Source organism: Ustilaginoidea virens, chromosome 5 (genome assembly GCF_000687475.1).
Source record: "Ustilaginoidea virens chromosome 5, complete sequence".
In the NCBI taxonomy this organism is placed as follows: Eukaryota; Fungi; Ascomycota; class Sordariomycetes; order Hypocreales; family Clavicipitaceae; genus Ustilaginoidea; species Ustilaginoidea virens.
This window is the reverse complement of record NC_057320.1, coordinates 3485519-3505429: the sequence shown is the minus strand read 5'-3', so window position 1 is coordinate 3505429 and position 19911 is coordinate 3485519. Positions and strand designations below refer to the sequence as shown.

Genomic DNA, 19911 nt, shown 5'->3' with positions numbered 1-19911 from the left:
AAAGAGAGGGTGGCCTCGAGGCACTACTTGGCAGTTCTTGCCCGATCCAAGTCGGATACCGATGAAATCATTTGGTTCGTATATCAGCCTGGTACATGCAACAGTGATGGCGCGGAAGCATGTTGCTGGATTGAATGACGAAAAGCCCCAGCATCTAAGTGGGTATTTAACACTGGTGTAGGTTCGATTAGCCTGACTTTTGGAAAGCAGCAGAAAAAGAGAGTGAAGCTAAAGGACGTCTGGATCTAGGAAACCGGGCAAGCCAAAGCCAAAGCCAGGGGCGACCATACTTGTTACCTGCAAGATAACATGTCAGATGAATTGGTGGAGAGAAAGTCCGGGTCATGCTATGGAATGGTCTAGCTTGACACCTGAGGTCCTCGTCGATGAATCTTGCCTGGATCATCTGCGAAGTAGTAACTTACCATGACAAGCGTATAGTTGAAGCCGGTGCTGGACAACTACCTTTCCCCTTGCTTTAGATGTGCCACACCAGCATAGGTCGGACAAACGCCTGTGAAATTTACTCACCCAGGGCCCTCGAGCTTTTACTACGACGCTCCAAAATAACTCACGCCACCTGCACCGTCCTTTGTCCCTGCATGGTGAAAGATGTCATGCGTCAGGGTCACGCCACACAACTGGAAGCAACTGGCCCTTGCACCTTGCTGCCCGACGACTGTGACTCCCGCGGGTGATTTGTGGTGGCTTGGAACAGACAAGGACATTGGACTCGTGTACTCCGTTGTGTAAGGAGCAACTCGAAGTTGGTGTAATAGCCATGTGCTCTTTGACATTGGTGGTTGCTTTTGCCTTTATGCCGCACCTTCCCTCCCGGTTCCGCCCCACCACCCTTTTCGTCCCCGTTTCGTCATGAAAATTTCCGGTCCATCCCTGCGACGTGCGACGGTAGGTTCCTGAATCCCAAGGTACCCACCTACCGGTAGGTGGGAAGGGAAGGACTGGGGTAATACGGAGTAACAGGAACCTAACAACGAACCATGCAAAGGATGTAGAGGTAGGTACATACCTACCTAGGTGCCTTAGGTACCTAGGCAGGCTCTTTTTGCAGCCAAGCAACTGGGTTAAAAGGTTAAAAGGTACTATCTCGGCCGAATCCGTTTGAGGAAATGCGGTCTCGCCACCAGCCTCAATTATTAGTCTGTCACAACACCTGGCACTGGGAACTCCCTCCGTATATTCACGAAACCTTTGGATAATCAAAGCCTCTATCCGTACAAATTATCACGTAGCATATTGGTCGCGCAGAATTGCTACCCACCTAGATTTCCAGTTAGTACCTCCTAAGAACCCGTTCTGCCCAGCTAGCGTGTGACGAGTTAAAGCTCCAATAAGCTCGTCATTATCTGCAGACGCTGCCGGCCAGGGGCGCCGTGGTGGCCATTCTGTGCGGAGGAGTCAATGGCCCTGAAGGGACAGATACCTGGTAGATACCAGTTGACCTCTTGAGCAGATTTCAACTTGCTAAGCCATCAATATCAAGCGGGGCTGGAGATTCCCGGCACTCCCTGGCCAAGCCGCCGGAACGATTCAATGACGCGCCTCACGCCATCCCCCACCCTTCGTTCCTTAGAACCCAAGCTTATCGTGTCTTGTTTGCAAGCTGACAGCCCGTATGCCGAGAGCACGCTTGACGCAGAAACCCACCTTTTGATTCACCCAGCCTGTGTCGTGTGGTGAAGGAAGCCAAGAGAAGGTTTGCATCTCACCATACACGTCTAGAATTAGTCTAGCTACAGAAAATCATTCATTCGGTTCATGCTCCAATCAAGCCAGCGTAATGCTCCAGTCCTCGCCGATCCTGGCTCCAACGCGGCCCAGAACAGCAAAGGCTGCTCGTCCCTCCTTGGCAGCGTGGTAGTCGACTTTGACGGCCCATTTGCGGCCCTCGCTCTTGATTTGCACCTCCTCCTGGTTTAGGCTGGACGGCGCGCCAACAACAATGATGCGATCAACATGCACTTGGCGCATCGCCTTCAGCCAAGTGCCCGCCTTGACCCACTTGGCATCTCGACCTTCGGCATCGGTAGATTTGAGAATGTTGTTGGCTAGGTGGAATTTGCGGTAGATGTATTGGCCGTTTTCATGGTCAAAGCTATCGCCGTCATCGGCGTACAGCTCGCCTTCGGCAGAGCCATCTTTGGAAACAGTAACGACCAATGTGTAGTCGTCGTATCGCATGGCTGCGCTGGATCGGCGAGGGATATCGCGGCGAGGAAAAATATGGCCGCCACGCATCAGCAGGGGCACAGCATCAATCGCTGCTTCAACCGTCACGGTTTTGCCCTTTTGCGTCTTCATCACTTCGTACGTGACGTAATCAAAGTAGACCTCGTCATCGGGAATCCAGATATCGACGGAAAACTTGTCCTTTTCGACAATTGGCTTCGCAAGTAGACCGGTTGTTCCCAAGAACAGCTGATCGTCAATGGCAAAGCCGCTCTCCTCTGATGGGTGTGTCCAGAGCATCGGTCGAACGATGGGGCTGCCGTCTCTGTTGGCGTGGAAGAAGGCCGTGTACCAAGAAGGCAGCAAGGAGTACCGGAGGCGAAGAGCCTTGGTCAAGATCTCGGTGTACGGCTCGCCGAGCATATAAGGTTCGCGGCGACGAGAGTCGATGTGGGCATGGGCACGCATGAACGGGTAAAAGATGCCAGCTTGGTACCACCGCGCCATCAAATCCTTTTCAGGGTTGCCAAAGAAGCCCCCAACATCGGCGCCGGCAAAAGGATATCCAGAGATGCCTTGGTTGAGTATCATGGGAATAGAGGCAGCGAGGTGTGACCAATCAGCCTGATTATCTCCAGTCCACATTGCACCCAGTCGTTGCGAGCCAGAGTAGAAAGAACGCGTCAAAATGAAGGGGCGGCGACGCTCCCCTTTCTTACGACTGACCATGGCCTCCCAAGATGCGTTCTGGAAGGTCAAGCCGTACAAGTTGTGGACGTCGCGGTGTTCCCAGTTGCCAAAGTGCAAATTGTCCTTGGGCATGGTGGTTTCAGGGCCATTGAAGACGGAAGGCTCATTCATGTCGTTCCAGAGGAACGTATTCTCCAGCGTACCCTTGAAGGAATCGTACTTGAATAAGCTTTTCCACAACTCGGTGGCTTCGGGGTTGAAGCAATCAATCCAGTTGGAGGAACCGGGCCAGCACCAACCCTCGAATGTCTCGTCGTCCTTGTTGTGAACTGCCAGGTCCCTAGATAGCATGTCCGAGCTGACGGAGTAATCATCCACCTTCTTGATGTGGGGATCAATAATGACGACAAGCTTGCGGCCGTGAGCATCCAACTGTTTCCCCATGCTGACAGGGTCAGGAAATGAGTGGGGGTCCCAGGTGAAATACTTCTTCTCTTCTGTATACTCGATATCAAGCCAGATGACATCGTATGGAATCTTGTGTTTGTCCATTCGTCGGTCAACTTCCTTGACATCATCGTCGGATATGTAGTTCCACCGACATTGGTGATAGCCAATGGAGAACTCTTGAGGCATTGCCGTATAACCTGTAAGCTCGCCGTACTTCTGGGTAAGGTCGCGCGGGGTAGGACCCAGAAACACAAAGGCGTCGAGAATGCCAGATTCAGACATCCAGTGAGTATGAGTGCTCTGGGAGGCTTTCCCGAGGCTAAGGGGATTTTTGGCATCCCTTTCTTTCACAATGTCAACCCACGTCTCGGCAGCGTTTAACCAGAACACGCCCACCGAGGAATCCTTGCGGTGAGCCTGCATGAACGGAATGGCGCCGTATAAAGTCATGGGACTGTCGAGCACATATTCAAACACGTCGGTATTATACAGACGATAAGGTTCGTTGTGGTTGCCGTCACCACCCCGAGTCTGCTTGAGAGAAATCGATCCCGTGTGCTCAGGAATACCGAAAACTTGTTGGTATCCTACAAACGAGATGTCCATGGCGATGCTCTCTGGTCCACGAGGTTTGGAGTCTGTGTTGCCACCAAATGACTCGTCCCACCACGTGCTTTCATCATCGCCTTCGTCCTTCTTGACGTCTTGTTCAGCTTTGTTTTCCCCTTCTTCGGTCTTGTCGTTTTCTATCTTGGGCCGCCAGTGCTCCATGTTGAGCAGACCCCGGCCATTGAACTTGATGTGAGTTTCGTCATCCCGTTTAAACTCGACCTGCAATGGAGAAAACTTGATGACGACTTCAAATTTTCGATCGCCACCATATTCGATGTTGGCCTGGGAATTGTCCTGGAAGACGATTTGCGCCTTCTTATCCAAGTCGAGGCCGCCAACGATGACCCATTTTTCGGCCTCGTTGTAGCGTTCTTTACGGGCTTTGCTGTTGTGTCGCAGCTCTATGTTCTTCTTTTGTCTTTTCTCTTCATCAACCGAGACGCGAGCTACGCCACTCTTGAGCAAGGAGATGGTGATTGGAAATCGAGCCTTTTCGCCGTTGTTGATTGTCTTGACAATTACTGCGTGCCACTGGCCGTCTTTGAACTTGGCTGATTCGGGAGCAACATCGTAGGGAGAGCTCCAGGTGGAGGCATGGACGGAAGCGTTGTCGGCGTAGGCACGGTTTCGTTTACAGAATCCCGATTGATCGCACTTCTTGAAGTCGTGCTCCTTCACAGAGGCTTGGGATTGTCAGCGTTGAAGACGGCGGTGGGAGTGCTTTCGCACATTGACTTACCGACAGGCGAAATCAAGCAGACCAGGAAGGCCGAGAGGCAGAGTAGAGCTGCCCAAACGTCGGGCTGGCCAACTCTTGACCTCATGGTCGAGAATCACGGTCACGGACCGTACGGAAGACAACGGAATAGGGGGTCCGAATTACGACGCAAGGCAAACAGGACGACATGAGAGGGAGGTGGCACTTCGACTACGCCCAAGCCCGATATGTCTGTGTCTGTCTGAGAGGCGAGACGTAGAAAACAAATGGTGCCATATATCTATCGCACGTCTACTCTGTACAATCCAAGTACGTTAAGTGATTTTAACCAGACGCAAGCTGTCGCTGGCCCCTTGGAAGACTTGAAGGACCTATCACTGGCCAATGGAAGCTGCCAGCGGCATGCCGGACAAGGGATAGGCGGCAAGTTCTCCAAAGGTTAGTGGGGGGCGCGACCTCGTTAGCTTCAAAACTATGGTTAGACGCGCAACGACTGTCTCGAGATGTGGCCCTTTCCATACCGTGCGGGTTGGGACAGGGGCGACATTGGTTCATTTCCAGACCGTCTGTATGGCCCATCACTGTCGAGGCGAAGTATCCCCAAAAAAACATTGTAAGCGAGAAGATCTGGTTGATGAAATATTTTCAACTCCCCCTTTGACGACTACGATTAGCTGGCTCCAGCATCTGGAAACGCCCTTCATGGGACTCAAATAAGTATCTTCGCACTGTACAGAGTAAGTAGCCGTGCGTCAATACTTCTTCTGCACAAGCCCGGCGCTGCTGTCTAGTCATCATTGGTCAACCCCCACATCCAGGAGCACAAGGAGCACAAGGAGCCAAGGACCCCGCTTCAGGCACAGATGGACACCGACAACCCAGATCACGGCGCCATCGCAGCAAGCACAGGCTCAAGCACCAGCACTGGTGCGTCGAGCAGCCGGCGTAGCAACCCAATGAGACGCGCTGCAGAAACAACCCTGACCCCACCAATTTTCGCTCTCCTCCTTGCACTGGCCGCCGTTGGTATTTACTTCTTCTTCTCCCCTCGCCAGAGTCTCAATTGCAATTCTTGTTCTACAGTCACCCCGGTTTGCTCTATTGCCTCAACGATTACCTCCATTTCAAAACCCTCGTTAGATTCGGGCCCGAAAACCACAATGTCTTCTTCCGAGCAGACGTGAGTACCTCGCATTTTCATGTCTCCTTCTACCCCGCCATTCTACCCCTCCAAGAAGACTTTTCCCCCTCCCCCCCATCCCCAACCTCTGGTCTAACGTAGTATACACAGCTTCATTGCTATCAAGCCCGATGGCGTCCAGGTATCCATTTTCTCAAGCACTAATCCTTATCACGCTCAATGCATTGACGCCCAGCATAGCGCGGCCTCATTGGTCCCATCATCTCTCGTTTCGAGAGCCGCGGGTGAGTTCAGAAGGATATTTAGGCCTCTTCGGCCTGGCAAGAAGCAAGATGCTGAATATCACTAGCTTCAAGCTCGCCGCCATAAAGCTCGTCAGCCCCGGCAAGGCGCACCTTGAGGCTCACTGTATGCGCCTTCCATTCCTTTGGACCTGTTGGAACAATCGCTAACCTGCCCTAGACGCTGATCTCAAGGACAAGCCTTTCTTCAAAGGTCTTGTTGAGTGTATGGAACTACAACCCTGCTGATCAAAGCCAACGGGAATTAACAATCTGCAGACATGGCCTCTGGCCCCATCTGCGCCATGGTCTGGGAAGGCCGTGATGCCGTCAAGACTGGTCGTAGTAAGTGGCTTTCAGATATCATTCCAGCCTTCTAGACAGATACTGAATACTGGCAGCCATTCTCGGTGCCACCAACCCTCTTGCGTCCGCCCCTGGCACCATTCGTGGTGACTACGCCATCGACGTCGGCCGCAACGTCTGCCACGGCTCCGACTCCGTCGAGAATGCCAAGAAGGAGATTGCTTTGTGGTTCAAGGAGGGTGATGTTGTCAGCTACAAGCAGTCGCAGTTCAGCTGGATCTACGAGAAGGAGTAAATACCTCTCAGAAGCGCCTCAAAAGTAAATCCAGAGAACCCATCTTATAGTCAATGCCGTAACGGCTCTACTTGAGCAATAACAATGTTTCTCGATACACAACTTCTCCGTTTCATCTTGTTCATTTTCGTCTGTGAGAACGAGCACTTGCGACCGACATCAAGGCTCGTTTCATTCGCAGTAACACGCTCGCAAACCATGGCGTAGCCCACACACTTGCTATGATACGAAGCGGCAAAAGCACCTTGGTGACAGCATAGGCGAGTGCAACCTCGACTAGAATCTTGTATTTCTCCTCGCCAGTATTCCATTTCTCCACAGCATAGGTCCCTTCAATATCGTACTCGTCGAAATCTTTCGGCCTGAAGCCAAAGTAACCCTTGGATCGAAAATATTTTTCGAATCGTGAGATGCCGGACTGCACATAGTCTCCGAAATGCGCGGTCATGTATGTTATAGGAACAAATGTCGTGTAGTGAAACAGCGCGAATAGTGCGATCAAGGGCACAATGGCAGTGAGTTCGTGAAGAATGAGAAATGACATGATGTGGGACACTGGCGCATTCCGAAGGCCACGGGAGTATTTCTGCAGTCGACGAGGGAGCCTGGCTGTGATGCGATCAAGACGCGAAGCTTGGGTCGTCTGATGGCGGATGTTGTGTGTCCAACGCGGAGCAACACGGCCAATGGGCAGTCGGAAACCCCATTTAGAAGGATTGAGTCGGCGAAGCATTGTTGCGCATACACATCTGAGAGTGGGATGGTACGTGGCGATCAAGGCCCTTTTATTGAAATCTCGCAATATTACGCGGTGCGGGAATTGGAGCTGAGATGCTGGTCACAACATTGAATTCAACGGAGCACCGTAGCACCATAAGGGGGGATCCAATCAGTGCCGATCACGGGGAACAGATGCGGAATAGGAATCGCCGTGTGGGTCGTTCAGGCATCATGAGTGCAAGGGACTTGGCTTGTCGCAGGGAGCAAAGCGTACGGCTTTTCTACTCTCTACTGTAGGTCGGACCTCCGTACTCAATAGCTTACTTATCACGAATGCATAGGTAGACAATCCTTCGCAGTCTGGTTTCGTCAACTGCATCCAGACACACAAAGGTCTCCTACCTCCTCTAAGAGAGCCGAGACAACTTTGGAGAACTGACCGAGCATTCAACCAGACCTCCTTGCCAAACGGCGTTACCAGACCAGTCTCTTTTGCCCTTGGAGACAACAAAATACCTCCTACATCCAATGGAATCTTTGGCCAAGAGATTGCAGGCCGTCTGCGTGAAGGATGTGGTCACCTCGTGGCAGCTGTCAATAGCAGCTGTCAGTTGCAGCTGTTGCTACTTGCCTAGTAGTTAACCGTTCCTTCCGTATAAGTTGTGAGGTATGCTTGAGGAAGGCGACAGCCAGCAACCAGTCCAGCTTAAAAACTCTCTCGCCCATTCTCTCATTTTCTTCTCCTTTTCGTTTCATATTCCATCCATTCGTATTACTCTCTCGAAATCCCAATTGCACGTTGATTTGTCCCGTCTCATCTACGATAAGAAACACCATTCACGACAAGATACAAGATGGCTCTTTCCAGATTGGCAACTAACCTCGCCGCCGGTTTGGTCCTGGCATCTGTCGTCAGCAGTCAGAATCCTTCTCAAGGAAATCTGGTCCTCTGCGACTGTGGTATCGGAGATGACAAGGAGCACCCCGACTGGTCTACGTCTCGTCAGATGAACTGGTACAACCAGATCAAGTGGCCTGATTCTGCATCGACCTACCCAAAAGCACCAGACATGGCTGTGCAGGTTCCCTACAAGGATGGCATCTATCCTTGGTTGCCACAAGGCGTCACTGCTGCCATGCCCAATGGTGAAGTTTGGACCGCCTATATTGAAGATGGGACTCCTGATGGCTTCAAAGCCGGGAGTGCTGTCTCCAGCAAGGACAGCAAAGCAGTGCTCAACTGCTGGGCCTATCGCGGCCGGCCAATCAGCGCGGCAATCAACAAAACTGTTAGCCACGATGCCATCTGCCGGACTGCTTTTGTTTGCAATCATGAAATCAACCCCCCCGCTCGTCCCAAAGACATGAACCCGCACTCCTCTGCCACAAGTTCCCCAGCTACACCCCCCAGAACTACGTTCTATACGAAGCCACCACCAACCACTGTCACCGTCACTCCAACTTCCTCCGGGCAACCGGCACCGACACACAACCCGAATCAGGGCAAGTTGGACGTGTTTGCTTCTGTGAACCCACGCTTCATCAACTGGCAAGACACTTGGCAGGCTTTCATTAACCTATTCGTCTGGGACAAAAGCACCGGGCGTTGCATCAGCGGTTCAGTTCGTGGCTCTGGATACAATATCACCATTGACTGCGCTGGAATACAAATCGACGAGGACACTCACATGACCCTCCTTCTGATCAAGGCCCTCCGTGACGTGGGCTTGAACAGCCTGTGGTTCAATCAAAATCCAGTCATTCCAGGAGGAAGCAGCAGCAACCAAACATTGCCCAACTGGGTGGTGATGCCCGAAGCATTCAGCTTGCAGGCCATTGACGTCGCCACCAACCATGTGGTCGGTCGTCTGTCATACAAGACGCACTACGACGTTTTCCTCAGCACTCCGTGCTCTACCTGCGAGACTGGACGTTTTAACAAGAGCTTTTTCGACCAAGTCATTGGCGCTGTACAGGGCAGCTACCCCAGGTTCAACAACTTTACCGTCCAGGCACAGTGTGATCCTTGGATGGCCTGCGAATGATGATGGCCTTGAGACGTGGCGAAGCGGTGGTAGTGTTGACGGCACGTTTGTGGAACTTTGCTTCTTGTTTGGTGGCTGCTGTATCGCTAGATGATTCGGACGATGGGGGGTCCGTTGTTATACTGTCGGCTCTACATTAGTCATGTCTTGCCCTTTTTTTTTTTTTTTTTTTGATGAAATAACATTTGCTTCTATACGCCTGATGTTTTGACTTTGTGCGACAAGGCGGCGCTGTTTGCAAACATGTTGACTCTATGGCTGTGGTAACATGATGTAAATGTGCTCATCTTGAGGTGACTTCACTGCTCGCTGGTCAGTCTTGGGCGTGACCGTCGGAGTGATAGTCAAACTCTGTGGGCAGTTCCAGCGGAAGGCTCAAGCTTGTTACGGGGTCTGGATCAACCTGACATTCTTGGTCGCACCGTGTGCCTCGAGTAGTCGCCGAGTCGGGCACAGGCTCCAAAGAATGAGGCCTGAGCAGAGAAGAGAGATTGCTGGCCCACTCCCAGGGTCTTGCGGCGTCGCCGGGCAAGCTGTTGAAGTATTCCCATCCCATGACGCCTCCAAACTGCTGGTGGCGTCTATGCAAAATGCCCACAACAGCGGCAAGCATCTCCCAAGGCACGAAGCCAGTTCCGTTGGCAGGGTTCGTCACAACGCCGACGACCAGCTTCTCGGGGCTCCAGCCTTTGCGCAGCATCAGGTCGTACATGAGCGTGCTGCCGAGATTCCCCCAGCCGCAGTAGAACTGCGTGTTGTACCAGGCTATCTCCCTCCCCCGCATGACCTCGAGCGCCTCGTAGTCGAAGCCGCTCAGGTTCTTGGCCGGATCCAGCATGGCCATGGCAACGGGCGCCATGGTGATGACGAAGCCGGGGCCAAAGTCTGCCCGGAGCCGATCGATCAGCCGGACGATGCCGCCGAGGCTCACCTCCTCCTCCACGTCCAGGTCCAGCCCGTCCAGAGCTGCGCCGCGGACAAGGCGCCGCAACGGAGCGTAGTAGGTCTCGAACTGGTCGTCGGGGCCGTCCAGGCGCAGGTACGTGCCCCTTGCGGCGCCGCCGAGCATTCCCAGGACCTTGATGCCGGACGCCTGCAGGACGCGCAGCTCGGCCCAGAGGGGCTGGAAGCGCGGGTGGTCGGGGGGGTGGTCGTTGAGGGTGAGGTTGTCGGGGTCCGAGTTGACGTGGATGGCGGCGAGGATGAGGTGAGTTATGGATACGGAGGGTTGGGTGACGAGGGGGAGGATGGAGATGTGGTTGCCGGAGGAGTCATGGTGGGTTTGGTAGTATGTGATGAGGCGGGGGAGAGGGTTGACGTGGGGTGGGATGGGAGGCATTGGAGGGAGGGCTGGGTTGAGGCCAGGTGAAGCAATTTGGGGACAAGGCTGGGATTGAGTTACGGGCACGGCTCACGGGGGCGTTTTGGGTGCCTGTTGATGCCGTCAAGGTGTGTATGTGTACATGTACGGACTAGTATGTCTGGTAGTACCCGACATGTACCAGGCGGTAACAGTGTAACGGCAGCTAACGGGGGGGGGGCAGCCAGGCGTCATGCAGCACGCACAGCTGGTAGCACAGTGAACCCCCCAGCCAGCACTAACAAACAGCCTGCTGCAGCCCCGTCGATTTGTCGATTTGGGCAAAGAAGCATCAATTGACGCCATCAACCAATTCGATCGATAGGGAGCGGCGGGCGGAGGTGATCTCTGCAGAAGAGGGAAGGCGAGGAAAAGTCGGGAAACAATACTGTCTTCTCCACAAGGATGGGAGTCCTGAGATGATTGCTGGGGAATCAAGCCATTACCATCATCTATCTGCTCATGCCGGACACCGACGCGTTGCAACATGAAGTGAGCCACTGCGGACCGACCCCTTGTCAGACCCCAAGAACACGCCCCACCAACCCGAAGCGCTACTCAGACAGCAGCTGCACCACCTCCAGAGCTATGTAACCAGACATTAGGTACTTCCAGCATCAATTATCAATCCCACTACTCCGTACATCAATATATCAATTACTACCTACATACATCACGGCCTCGCCTTGACCGTCAATGGCCCCATCATCCCGTCCGCTGGCCCGCCCCGGACAGTATCGTCTCCTATGCGTCCCCAGCAGCAGACTGGCTTCGATTGCACATGCTTGTCCAACGTGTGCCAGCGCCGCCCTCCGACGGAGGCGCGATGCCGGCTCTCGACGACACCACTCCAACGCCATCAGCCCCCGAGTAGAGCTCGAGAAAGCGCTGCTGCAGCTTCAGAAAAAAGCCCCGCACCTGACCGACACCTCGAGACTCCAGCTGGCGCTGCAGGGACTGCGAGCAGCGGCAGGAGAGGAGCTGGTTCGAGTGGCGATCCTGGGACTGGGGACCGGCTCCCACGCTGGGCCGACAGCAAGAAGACTTGTGCGCGCCATCCTCGCTGACCCCCTGCAAGACGAGCAGCCGTGGGAGAAGGAGCTGGAGAGCTGCGACGGGCGAAGACCACTGGTCGTGCGCGTCGGACCGCCCCGGAAGCTGCACGCCGTCTCGCTGGTCATCGAGAGGGAGAAGGACTGGGATGAGATGCACGTCTCGTCGCCGCAATTTGACGACTACAACCTCGAGTTTATTCTCATCGAGGGCAACCAAGCGCCCGGCGATGCTGGACTGGAAGGCTTGCTCGTTCCGGCTGCCGATATTCGCACCGCCGCCGGCAGATCGGCGCCGGCGCCGGCGCCCCTGCCGGTCCCGGTACACCAAGCTCTTGCTGTCGCCGACGGGTTCAGGGGCGCCGTCAGCGTGTCGCTTCTCCCCGTCTCTCTGCCGGCCGACATGGTCAACGCAGCCGTGCAGATGGAAGGGGTAACCGGGCAGCAGCTCAAAGTGCCGTTCCCCATCGTGGACGTGTCGCTGGCCGAGCGTGGCGTGGGCTTATTTCGGCAAGGACCGCAGCATGCCATGGAATATGAGCGCTTGTGGTCCTCCAGCAACGTCCCGGCCCTGACGAGGTGGCTCAAGGACGGCGCCACGTCTGCCGCCGGCGCGACGAAACCCGCCGTGAGAAACCTCGTTGGATCCTTGCTGCAAAACACCTTGGACCGAGCTCAGCTGCTCGTAGCGCAGAGCTCGGCCCGAGACTCGGCAGGCACGCTGGCAGGCACGCTGGTAAGCGGCGACCGCTACCCCGGTGTGCTGGGTAGCGGCCCGGCCGACTGGGCGCAACGGGCTCACACGGAGCTGCAAGAGGAGCTGGACCTGGCCTTCAGTGGCCGCCGATGGCGGAAGCTGGGGTGGTGGAAGCTCTTCTGGCGCGTCGACGATGTCGCCATGCTCGCCAACGAAATGCTCTGCCGACGCTTCCTGCCCACGGCAGAGCAGGAGCTGGTGTACCTCGCGGGACGCGTCGCCCAGACGAGCCGCTCCCTGCCAGAGTATCCCCAGCCCGCCTCGGCTGCCCGGGCGACACGCACGGATCGACCGCTCGCTTCGGGAGAGCGCGCGCCGGCAGCTTCCCACGCGTCGTTTTCTGCCTTGCCCAAGTGGCCGGGCCACGTGGCGTTCGCGCGCCGCTACCTGCAGAACGAGACCGTCCCGGCCCTACAATCTCTAGCCCAGAAACTGGTCCTCCAGGCCCTGGGAACATCCGCCACGACCACCTCCCTCGCTGCGCTCCTGTACATTTCATCCCTCTCGTCCACTGTGTACGACGCCGCTGCGGTCGCAGCCCTGGGCATTGTCTACGGGCTAGGCCGGTTGCAGAGGAAGTGGAATGCCGCGCGGGCATTCTGGGAGGGCGAGGTCCGCGAGGAGGGACGCAAGGCCGTCAGAGCAGCAGAGGAGAGCCTAGCCACCGCGCTGAAAAATCACGCATCAAAAAAGGCGGCGCAGGGTCTCGAGGGTGCGGAAGAAGCCAAGCAGCTGGTTGCCAAGGCCCAGGATGCATTGGCCAAGATGAAGTAGCAACAATTGTACGATAGCACAAGTCCAGGGAGAGACGTAGAAGATGTAAGAGCAGAGCAAAAACCGCCTAGACTCCGCAAGCCACGCCCTCCCATTTTTGAGGACCAGCTCGCAGACTGCCTTGCCACCAGAAGACGAAAAATCACTAGTAGTTTGCGCGTGACGCACTTGACTCGAAGCACTTGCATCTTTTGAAAGATTCTCTTGCATCAATAGCGGCAAAGTATGTCCCTAACGCCATGTCCCAATCCTCGATCGAGGCCCCGATCTCAACCTAGCCATCGTGCCCTTTTTCATCTCATTTATTCTTCTCTTCTCTTCTCCGTCACAAAAGGCCCCAACCCCACGTGCCCGGGCATCTGTTATCGACGTCCACCAGCCCGCGCCCTGCTAACAGTCGCTCTCCCCCTCGCCAAGCCAACACCCCTTCCGCGCAGATTCCTGCTCCGGAACATGGGCGCATTTCGCAGCATATCAGGGACGATGAAGAAGCGCACGTGCGAGCCGCGAATGTAGACCTGTTCGAGGTGGGAGACGCGGCCGTCGCGAGCGGTCACGGTAATGTCCTTCAGCTGCACGTTCATGTTATCCTCGGCTAAAGGGGGGGAAAGGTCAGCCTTTTGTCCTTTGGCTGCGGGGGAGGAAGAGCGGGGGGGGGGGGGCGCGCTCGTGGAGCAGTACCGTCGAGGAGCTTCCCGCGGTAGGTTTGGCCCGAGGTGATTTCGAGGGTGACAATGTGGCCCTGCGGAAAGGGTTAGCCTTGCGATGGGTGGGCGGGAGCGGCGGGAGCGGCTGGGCGAGGCGGGACCTGTGCTTCGTTGAGGAGCTTGATTGGGATGCCGATGGTGGACGTCATGGCTGCGGGTGCGAGTATGTCGTTGCCGGCTGGGGGATCTCCAAAGTTGGTGGTGAGTCGTTGCGTCTGGTGGGTTGGGTTGTGCCTCGAAATTTGGGCAAGCGCGGACGGTGCGTTTACCCGGGACCGAGGGTTTGGTCGGTGGTGGGGGGAGGGGGGGGGTGGCTTTGTGGCGCGAGCTGCGGGAGTGGCTGGGGCCGTGGCGGAAGGTGGCAGAAGGCCTGCAATTGAAGTCGAACGTTTATCAACGGCACAACGTCCCGGGATTCGCTTCGCGCCAGGGGAAACGCCCGCTCGGCAAGTTTGTACTGCGGCCAACTTGTTCGGTGGACTGCATCCGATTGGCTAATGGTAACCCATGGCTGGATGTGCGGCACGGTTTCGTGCGCTGGAGCAGGAGCGTGAGCATGGGATTGCGGAGGTTATAGCTTGAAGATGGGAAGAATCGGTGGCGGCGGACGTTGGAATCTTCCCGGCTGCCGAGGTGGCCTCTCTTCAGCATGACGATTCAGCATGACGAGCATCAAATAACTCGAGCGGGAGAATCCATAGATCACGAGGGGAAAATCAGAAACGCAAGGTAAAACTTTTCAGGCGACAAGTGGCAGACGATGGCGGACAACCTTGTTGTTGTTGTTGTTGTTGTTGTTGTTGTGCGCGTCTGGACTCCCAAGTTGGACTACAAAGCTGTCGGGGCATCATTTACGATTTTTTGCGTCTTTTGCCTCTTGCCCGCCAAGAGCTCCCTCTTTTCCTGCTTCCGGGTCTGCTTGTCCAAGTTGCCTATGGTCTTGCTTTCGTTGCCGCAGGGCCATTTGGCCATGGCCGCCTCCTCCGCTTCTTGGTCCCATTCGCGAGGCAGGATGGCAAAGACGAGGTACGAAGTGTGCGTTTTGATTTCGTTTTCCGTGCGGTGGACCACGTTGCCCTGCAGCCAGGGAGGCGTTTCCTCCTCGTCTTTGGCCGCGCCCTTGCCCGTCAAGTCGGGGGTAGGGCCGTCTACCTCCATTTTGCTTTCCGAGGCGTCCGAGACTGGCTGGGAGGCTTGCGTGCGGTGAAAGTCCTGGGTGCGCTTGAGATCGCCCTTTAGCTTCTTGACGGCTTCAGCCACGTCGTTGGGAGTGGTGCTGGCGCCCACGCGGTCCCTCATGACGTTGAATCGCTTGTGCGCAATCTCAACCATGTCAATGTCTGCCCAACCGAGCGTCTGCATCTCTGCGACGGTCCGCGTCACCTGCTCGATGCAGGGGGAAAAGGTGCATATGTAGGCGCTCTGGTCAGGGTCAAGAGGGGACTCCCAGTCGCCCGGGCGCTCGTCTAGCCGAACCCCCTTGAGGGTTTTGCGTCTGCATAAATGGTGCAGGGCTTCCCACGGAGCCGGCAGGTCGAGAAAGACTGCCGTGGCCCTGGGCGACTTGCCGTCGATCAGGAATCCTTCCTCGTAGACGTCTCGGTGCGCGACGTGGACGAGTCCCTCGAGCAGGTGGTGTTGGACCTCGGCCTGCATTTTCCGAAACCGAGGCTCGTGAAACTCGAAGCTGAAGACCTTGCCCCGGACGTCCGCGTCGGACCCGGGATAGCCGTTGTATACCGCGCGCGCAGCGGCATGCGTGAAGCTACCGCTGCCAGCCCCGGCCTCGATTATCCTCGACCCCGGCCGCGCCCTGATCCTCTGCAGCACGTAGCTGTAGTCGGGCGTGTAGACAACCTGCGTCCTGTGGGGCAGGCAGCTCGTCCACAGCTCCGGCGTCGGTCTCAGCACGTAAATGAAGCCGCTCGAGGCAGCAATGGCCTTCTTGGCCGGGGCCGACGAGGTCGGCGTGTCGTTGCCGTCATCTGCGTTGGAGCTTGTTGGTTCCTCGTCGTCGACTTCACCGCGCCGGCGTTTGCGCCCTCGGGAGCCGGTGTCGACGACCGAGGCTCGGACCTGTGAGCCCCAGGGAATGCCCAGCAAGGTGGAATGTGGGAACGAGCCGAAGCGAGTGTTGAGCGTCACGCCCTCGGCGTACCCGTCGACTGCGCCGGCCGATTGCTGGAGCGTGATGGGTTGAAAGCGATCCTTGGAGAGGCTGATGATTGCCAGGCTGTTTTGCTGCGTTTTCAGACCGGGCTGAAGAAACGGCGAGGGGGATGGCTGCTGCGCGACGGGCGCAGAGTCCATGATGCAATCGCGGTTTGGGCGGGCAGCCCAGTCAAAAGGCCGCGCGCGGTTTGACTATGGCTGACTCAAATGCGGCCTGGCCTGTTTGACTTGGAAAGCCCAAGCGGGAACTAACAGGGCAAAGAGAGCTGACAAACACAAACACCATCAGAGAGAGGGAGGGGGGGGGGGGTTGAAACAGCAAAAAAAAAAAAAGAAAAGGAAAAAGAAACGGAAAAAGAGAGGGCTTCTCCCCACAACCAACGTACGTTCACCTGCAACCAACATGACATCCTTGTCATCGGCCGCCCCACAGAGGGGAAGGAAGGGGCTTCTGTTTACTCCGTAGTTTTATCCTCTCACACTCGAATCTGGTCTCTTTGACATTTGAATTGGAGGGGCCTTCGACAAACCACCAGCCTCCAACGGCGATATTGCGCTCACACACACATTGACTCCCTGTCAACTCGGCCGCTCAACGACTCCTCCCCACTCCCCAAGCAACTGTGAGTGATGGTTCGGCCGCGTCAAGCCTGTCTCGTTGCTTGACATTTCCCCTCGGCGCTTGCACCCGCCCTTGAATGAATCGTCTGCGGGCCGGATTCGCAACTCCTGCTTCCACCCTCCGGCTTTTCGCATTTGCCTACCGCCGAGAGTGCAGTGCAGCAACCATGGAATCGTTAAAGGTTCACAATTCGCTTAAACCAGGGCCGCCTGTGCCGTTTGTGCCCATGGAACCTGGCAAGGTTTCTTGGTACGTGTGTGGTCCGACCGTCTATGACAAGAGCCACCTGGGACATGCCCGCAACTATGTCGCCAGCGATATTATCCGACGCATCATGATGGATTATTTCGGTTTCAGGGTTAAATATGTCATGAATATGACTGATGTTGATGATAAGGTCTGGCTCGCCGTGTCCAACGGGCTCTGCGCATCGTCATACTGACCGGGGCTAGATTATCCTGAAAGCCAGAAGACAACGGCTGCTGGACCTTGAGAAGAAGAAACCCTACTCGGAAAGCGATCTTGGTGAACTCGTCCTGGCTGCCTTCCGAGCGTACGCGGCAAGCAACCTGCCGCTTCTTGCCGACGACGCTTCCGCTTCCACCTTGACCGAGACCAACTATGTCCCAAAGCGAGACGCCGCCTACGGTCGAGTTTTGTCTGGAGGCACACTCTCTGGCGAGGGCAAGCCTGGAGATGCAGAGGCAAAGGTCAAAATGCACGCTGGCAACATGGATTCTGCCGCTGAAGCCCTCAAGACATCCGTCATGTTCCCTGGGGCTGACGAGGTTCTCCTGCCTTACCTGGATGCCTTGTACAAGGAAACCATCGACACCCGCGACCAGGGCATGTTTACTGATCTCACAAAGAGTATGGAGGCTCTGTTTCTGGAGGACATGGATAACTTGAACGTGCTGCGCCCAGACGTCATCACCCGTGTCACGGAATACATGCCCCAAATCGCCAAGTTTGTGGAGCAGATTGTGGACAAGGGCTTCGCATACGAAGCCGAAGGGTCAGTCTACTTTGACATTGCAGCTTTCGAAAGGGCTGGCAACACATATGCTCGTCTTCGACCAGAGAGCAGGAACGACAAGGCCTTGCAGGAAGAAGGAGAAGGTTCCCTTTCCAAGAGCCTGGGTGGGAAGCGAGGGCCAGGAGACTTTGCTCTGTGGAAGAGATCCAAGGCGGGTGAGCCATCTTGGCCGAGCAAATGGGGCGAGGGTCGACCAGGGTGGCACATTGAGTGCTCCGTGATGGCTTCCGACATCCTCGGCTCTAGGATGGACGTTCATTCCGGAGGCATCGACTTGGCTTTCCCTCATCACGACAACGAGTTGGCGCAGAGCGAGGCATACTTTTGCCAGCATGACAAGGGTGAGCATACATGGGTCAACTACTTCTTCCACATGGGCCACCTGTCCATTTCAGGGTCCAAAATGTCCAAGTCTCTCAAGAACTTTCAAACAATTGCGGATGCGCTTGCAACAACGTACACGGCACGAAGCATGCGGATCGTCTTTTTGATGGGCAGGTGGAATGACGGAGTTGAAATCTCGCCGGATATGCGAGCTCAGGCGGATAACTGGGAATCCACGATTAGTGTTGGTTGCAAGCCCTCCCCCTCTCCTCCCACCCTCTTTTTTTTTTTTTTTTTTTGTGTGTGTGTGTGTGTGTGTCCTGTTGTTCCTGTCTGCCTATGTGTGCATGAAATGCTAACATGTGGACGGCCCTAGAACTTTTTCACAAACACCAAGTCTTGGCTTGCTGAGACTGGCGTTGCCGCCAATTGCGTCAAGCCTCCGCGTAGCAGCCAGGATGGGCCTGCCACTGGCCTTTTAGCCGACTTGGAGCAGTCCAAGAGAGACATGGAGGCTGCATTGACCAACTCATTCGATACGCCACGAGCCATGCTCGTTCTCCTCAAGCTGGTCAACACTGCCAATGTCTACGTCAAGGAGAACAAGGACTTTGACCTCGGCCAAGTTGAGGCGGTTGCTCGATGGATCACCAAGATGGTTGGCATTTTTGGCCTGGATTCAAATGCCAACCCCCCGTACGATGGGCTTGGTTGGGCATCCTCAGTTGCTGCTGATGTGGATGTCCGACTAGCGGCGCGACCCTACAGCCAGGTGCTGGATACCATCAGGGCAGATGTCCAACAGCTGTCCCTTTCCAGCGACCGTCTCCGCAGCCTGCTCTCCCAGGATGCCGCAAAGGACTTTCAGACGATCGCCGCAAGCGGCTCCCGCGACATTGAAAGGCTGGCGCTCCCGTACCTGCGGGTAGTCTCCCAGATCCGTGACGAACTGCGTCGCATCGTCGCATCCCAGACGGCAGAAACGAAAAAGGCGATCCTGGAGATGACCGACAGAATCCGCGACGCGGATCTCACCAACCTCGGCGTCTACCTCGACGACCGGCCGGATAACCAGCCGTCCCTGATCAAGTTTATCCCCGCGGCGGAGCTGATTCGCGCTCGGGAAGAAAAGGCCGCCCGAGAGGCGGAAAGGGCGGCCAAGAGGGAAGAGGCAAGGTTGGCGCGCGAAAAGGCGGAGCGGGAGGCCGAAGAGAAAGCCAAGGTGGCCCCGGAGGACTTGTTCAGGGGGGATGAGCGGTACAGCGCTTGGGACGAGGCGGGTATGCCTACGAAAATGAAGGACGGGAGCGACGTCCCAAAGAGCCAGCTGAAGTCGTTGAAGAAGATGTGGGACAAGCAGAAGAAGATGCACGAGCAACTGAGAGCAAAGGGGGGGTTGTAGGCTCGTGCAAGTTGGTGGATTAGACTCGAAAGCGGCGTTGATTCTACCGTGTGTTTTCTCTCTCTCTCTCTCTCTCTCTCTCCCCCCCCCCCTCTCTCTCTCTATATATATATATATACCGGGGCTCTGCGAGGGATTTCCGGTCATGGGAGTAAAGCCGGTCCTGTAGACGGCAGCTACCCACCTATAATGCAGCACCCTACCATGAAAAAGTGGTTTCCTCAACTCTCAACGTATTTACAAGAATTAAACCAAAA

At 55.7% G+C, this 19911-nt stretch overlaps 9 protein-coding genes across 9 annotated transcripts; 4 read left to right on the top strand and 5 right to left on the bottom strand.

Annotated features, from left to right (window-relative positions):
- Positions 1-1788: 1788 nt before the first annotated feature.
- Positions 1789-4766, bottom strand: UV8b_06737 (uncharacterized protein; the record flags this gene model as incomplete). The annotated part of the gene is made up of 2 exons (XM_043144234.1): positions 1789-4625; positions 4682-4766. The coding sequence occupies 2 exons, from the start codon at positions 4764-4766 to the stop codon at positions 1789-1791; spliced, it is 2922 nt and encodes a 973-aa protein (XP_043000169.1).
- A 1054-nt stretch (positions 4767-5820) lies between these two features.
- Positions 5821-6683, top strand: UV8b_06736 (uncharacterized protein; the record flags this gene model as incomplete). The annotated part of the gene is made up of 7 exons (XM_043144233.1): positions 5821-5840; positions 5952-5982; positions 6042-6085; positions 6151-6209; positions 6264-6308; positions 6362-6427; positions 6484-6683. 7 exons carry the CDS (start codon positions 5821-5823, stop codon positions 6681-6683), a joined length of 465 nt encoding a protein of 154 aa, XP_043000168.1.
- A 121-nt stretch (positions 6684-6804) lies between these two features.
- UV8b_06735 (uncharacterized protein) lies at positions 6805-7416 on the bottom strand (the record flags this gene model as incomplete). Its single annotated transcript, XM_043144232.1, has 1 exon — positions 6805-7416. One exon carries the CDS (start codon positions 7414-7416, stop codon positions 6805-6807), a length of 612 nt encoding a protein of 203 aa, XP_043000167.1.
- An 841-nt stretch (positions 7417-8257) lies between these two features.
- Positions 8258-9448, top strand: UV8b_06734 (uncharacterized protein; the record flags this gene model as incomplete). The annotated part of the gene is made up of 1 exon (XM_043144231.1): positions 8258-9448. One exon carries the CDS (start codon positions 8258-8260, stop codon positions 9446-9448), a length of 1191 nt encoding a protein of 396 aa, XP_043000166.1.
- Positions 9449-9761: 313 nt separating this feature from the next.
- Positions 9762-10787, bottom strand: UV8b_06733 (uncharacterized protein; the record flags this gene model as incomplete). Its single annotated transcript, XM_043144230.1, has 1 exon — positions 9762-10787. One exon carries the CDS (start codon positions 10785-10787, stop codon positions 9762-9764), a length of 1026 nt encoding a protein of 341 aa, XP_043000165.1.
- A 717-nt stretch (positions 10788-11504) lies between these two features.
- Positions 11505-13391, top strand: UV8b_06732 (uncharacterized protein; the record flags this gene model as incomplete). The annotated part of the gene is made up of 1 exon (XM_043144229.1): positions 11505-13391. The coding sequence occupies one exon, from the start codon at positions 11505-11507 to the stop codon at positions 13389-13391; it is 1887 nt and encodes a 628-aa protein (XP_043000164.1).
- Positions 13392-13753: 362 nt separating this feature from the next.
- UV8b_06731 (uncharacterized protein) lies at positions 13754-14247 on the bottom strand (the record flags this gene model as incomplete). Its single annotated transcript, XM_043144228.1, has 3 exons — positions 13754-13986; positions 14073-14133; positions 14200-14247. 3 exons carry the CDS (start codon positions 14245-14247, stop codon positions 13754-13756), a joined length of 342 nt encoding a protein of 113 aa, XP_043000163.1.
- Positions 14248-14926: 679 nt separating this feature from the next.
- Positions 14927-16408, bottom strand: UV8b_06730 (uncharacterized protein; the record flags this gene model as incomplete). The annotated part of the gene is made up of 1 exon (XM_043144227.1): positions 14927-16408. The coding sequence occupies one exon, from the start codon at positions 16406-16408 to the stop codon at positions 14927-14929; it is 1482 nt and encodes a 493-aa protein (XP_043000162.1).
- A 650-nt stretch (positions 16409-17058) lies between these two features.
- UV8b_06729 (uncharacterized protein) lies at positions 17059-19654 on the top strand (the record flags this gene model as incomplete). The annotated part of the gene is made up of 3 exons (XM_043144226.1): positions 17059-17289; positions 17345-18496; positions 18629-19654. 3 exons carry the CDS (start codon positions 17059-17061, stop codon positions 19652-19654), a joined length of 2409 nt encoding a protein of 802 aa, XP_043000161.1.
- Between the last annotated feature and the right edge of the window lie 257 nt (positions 19655-19911).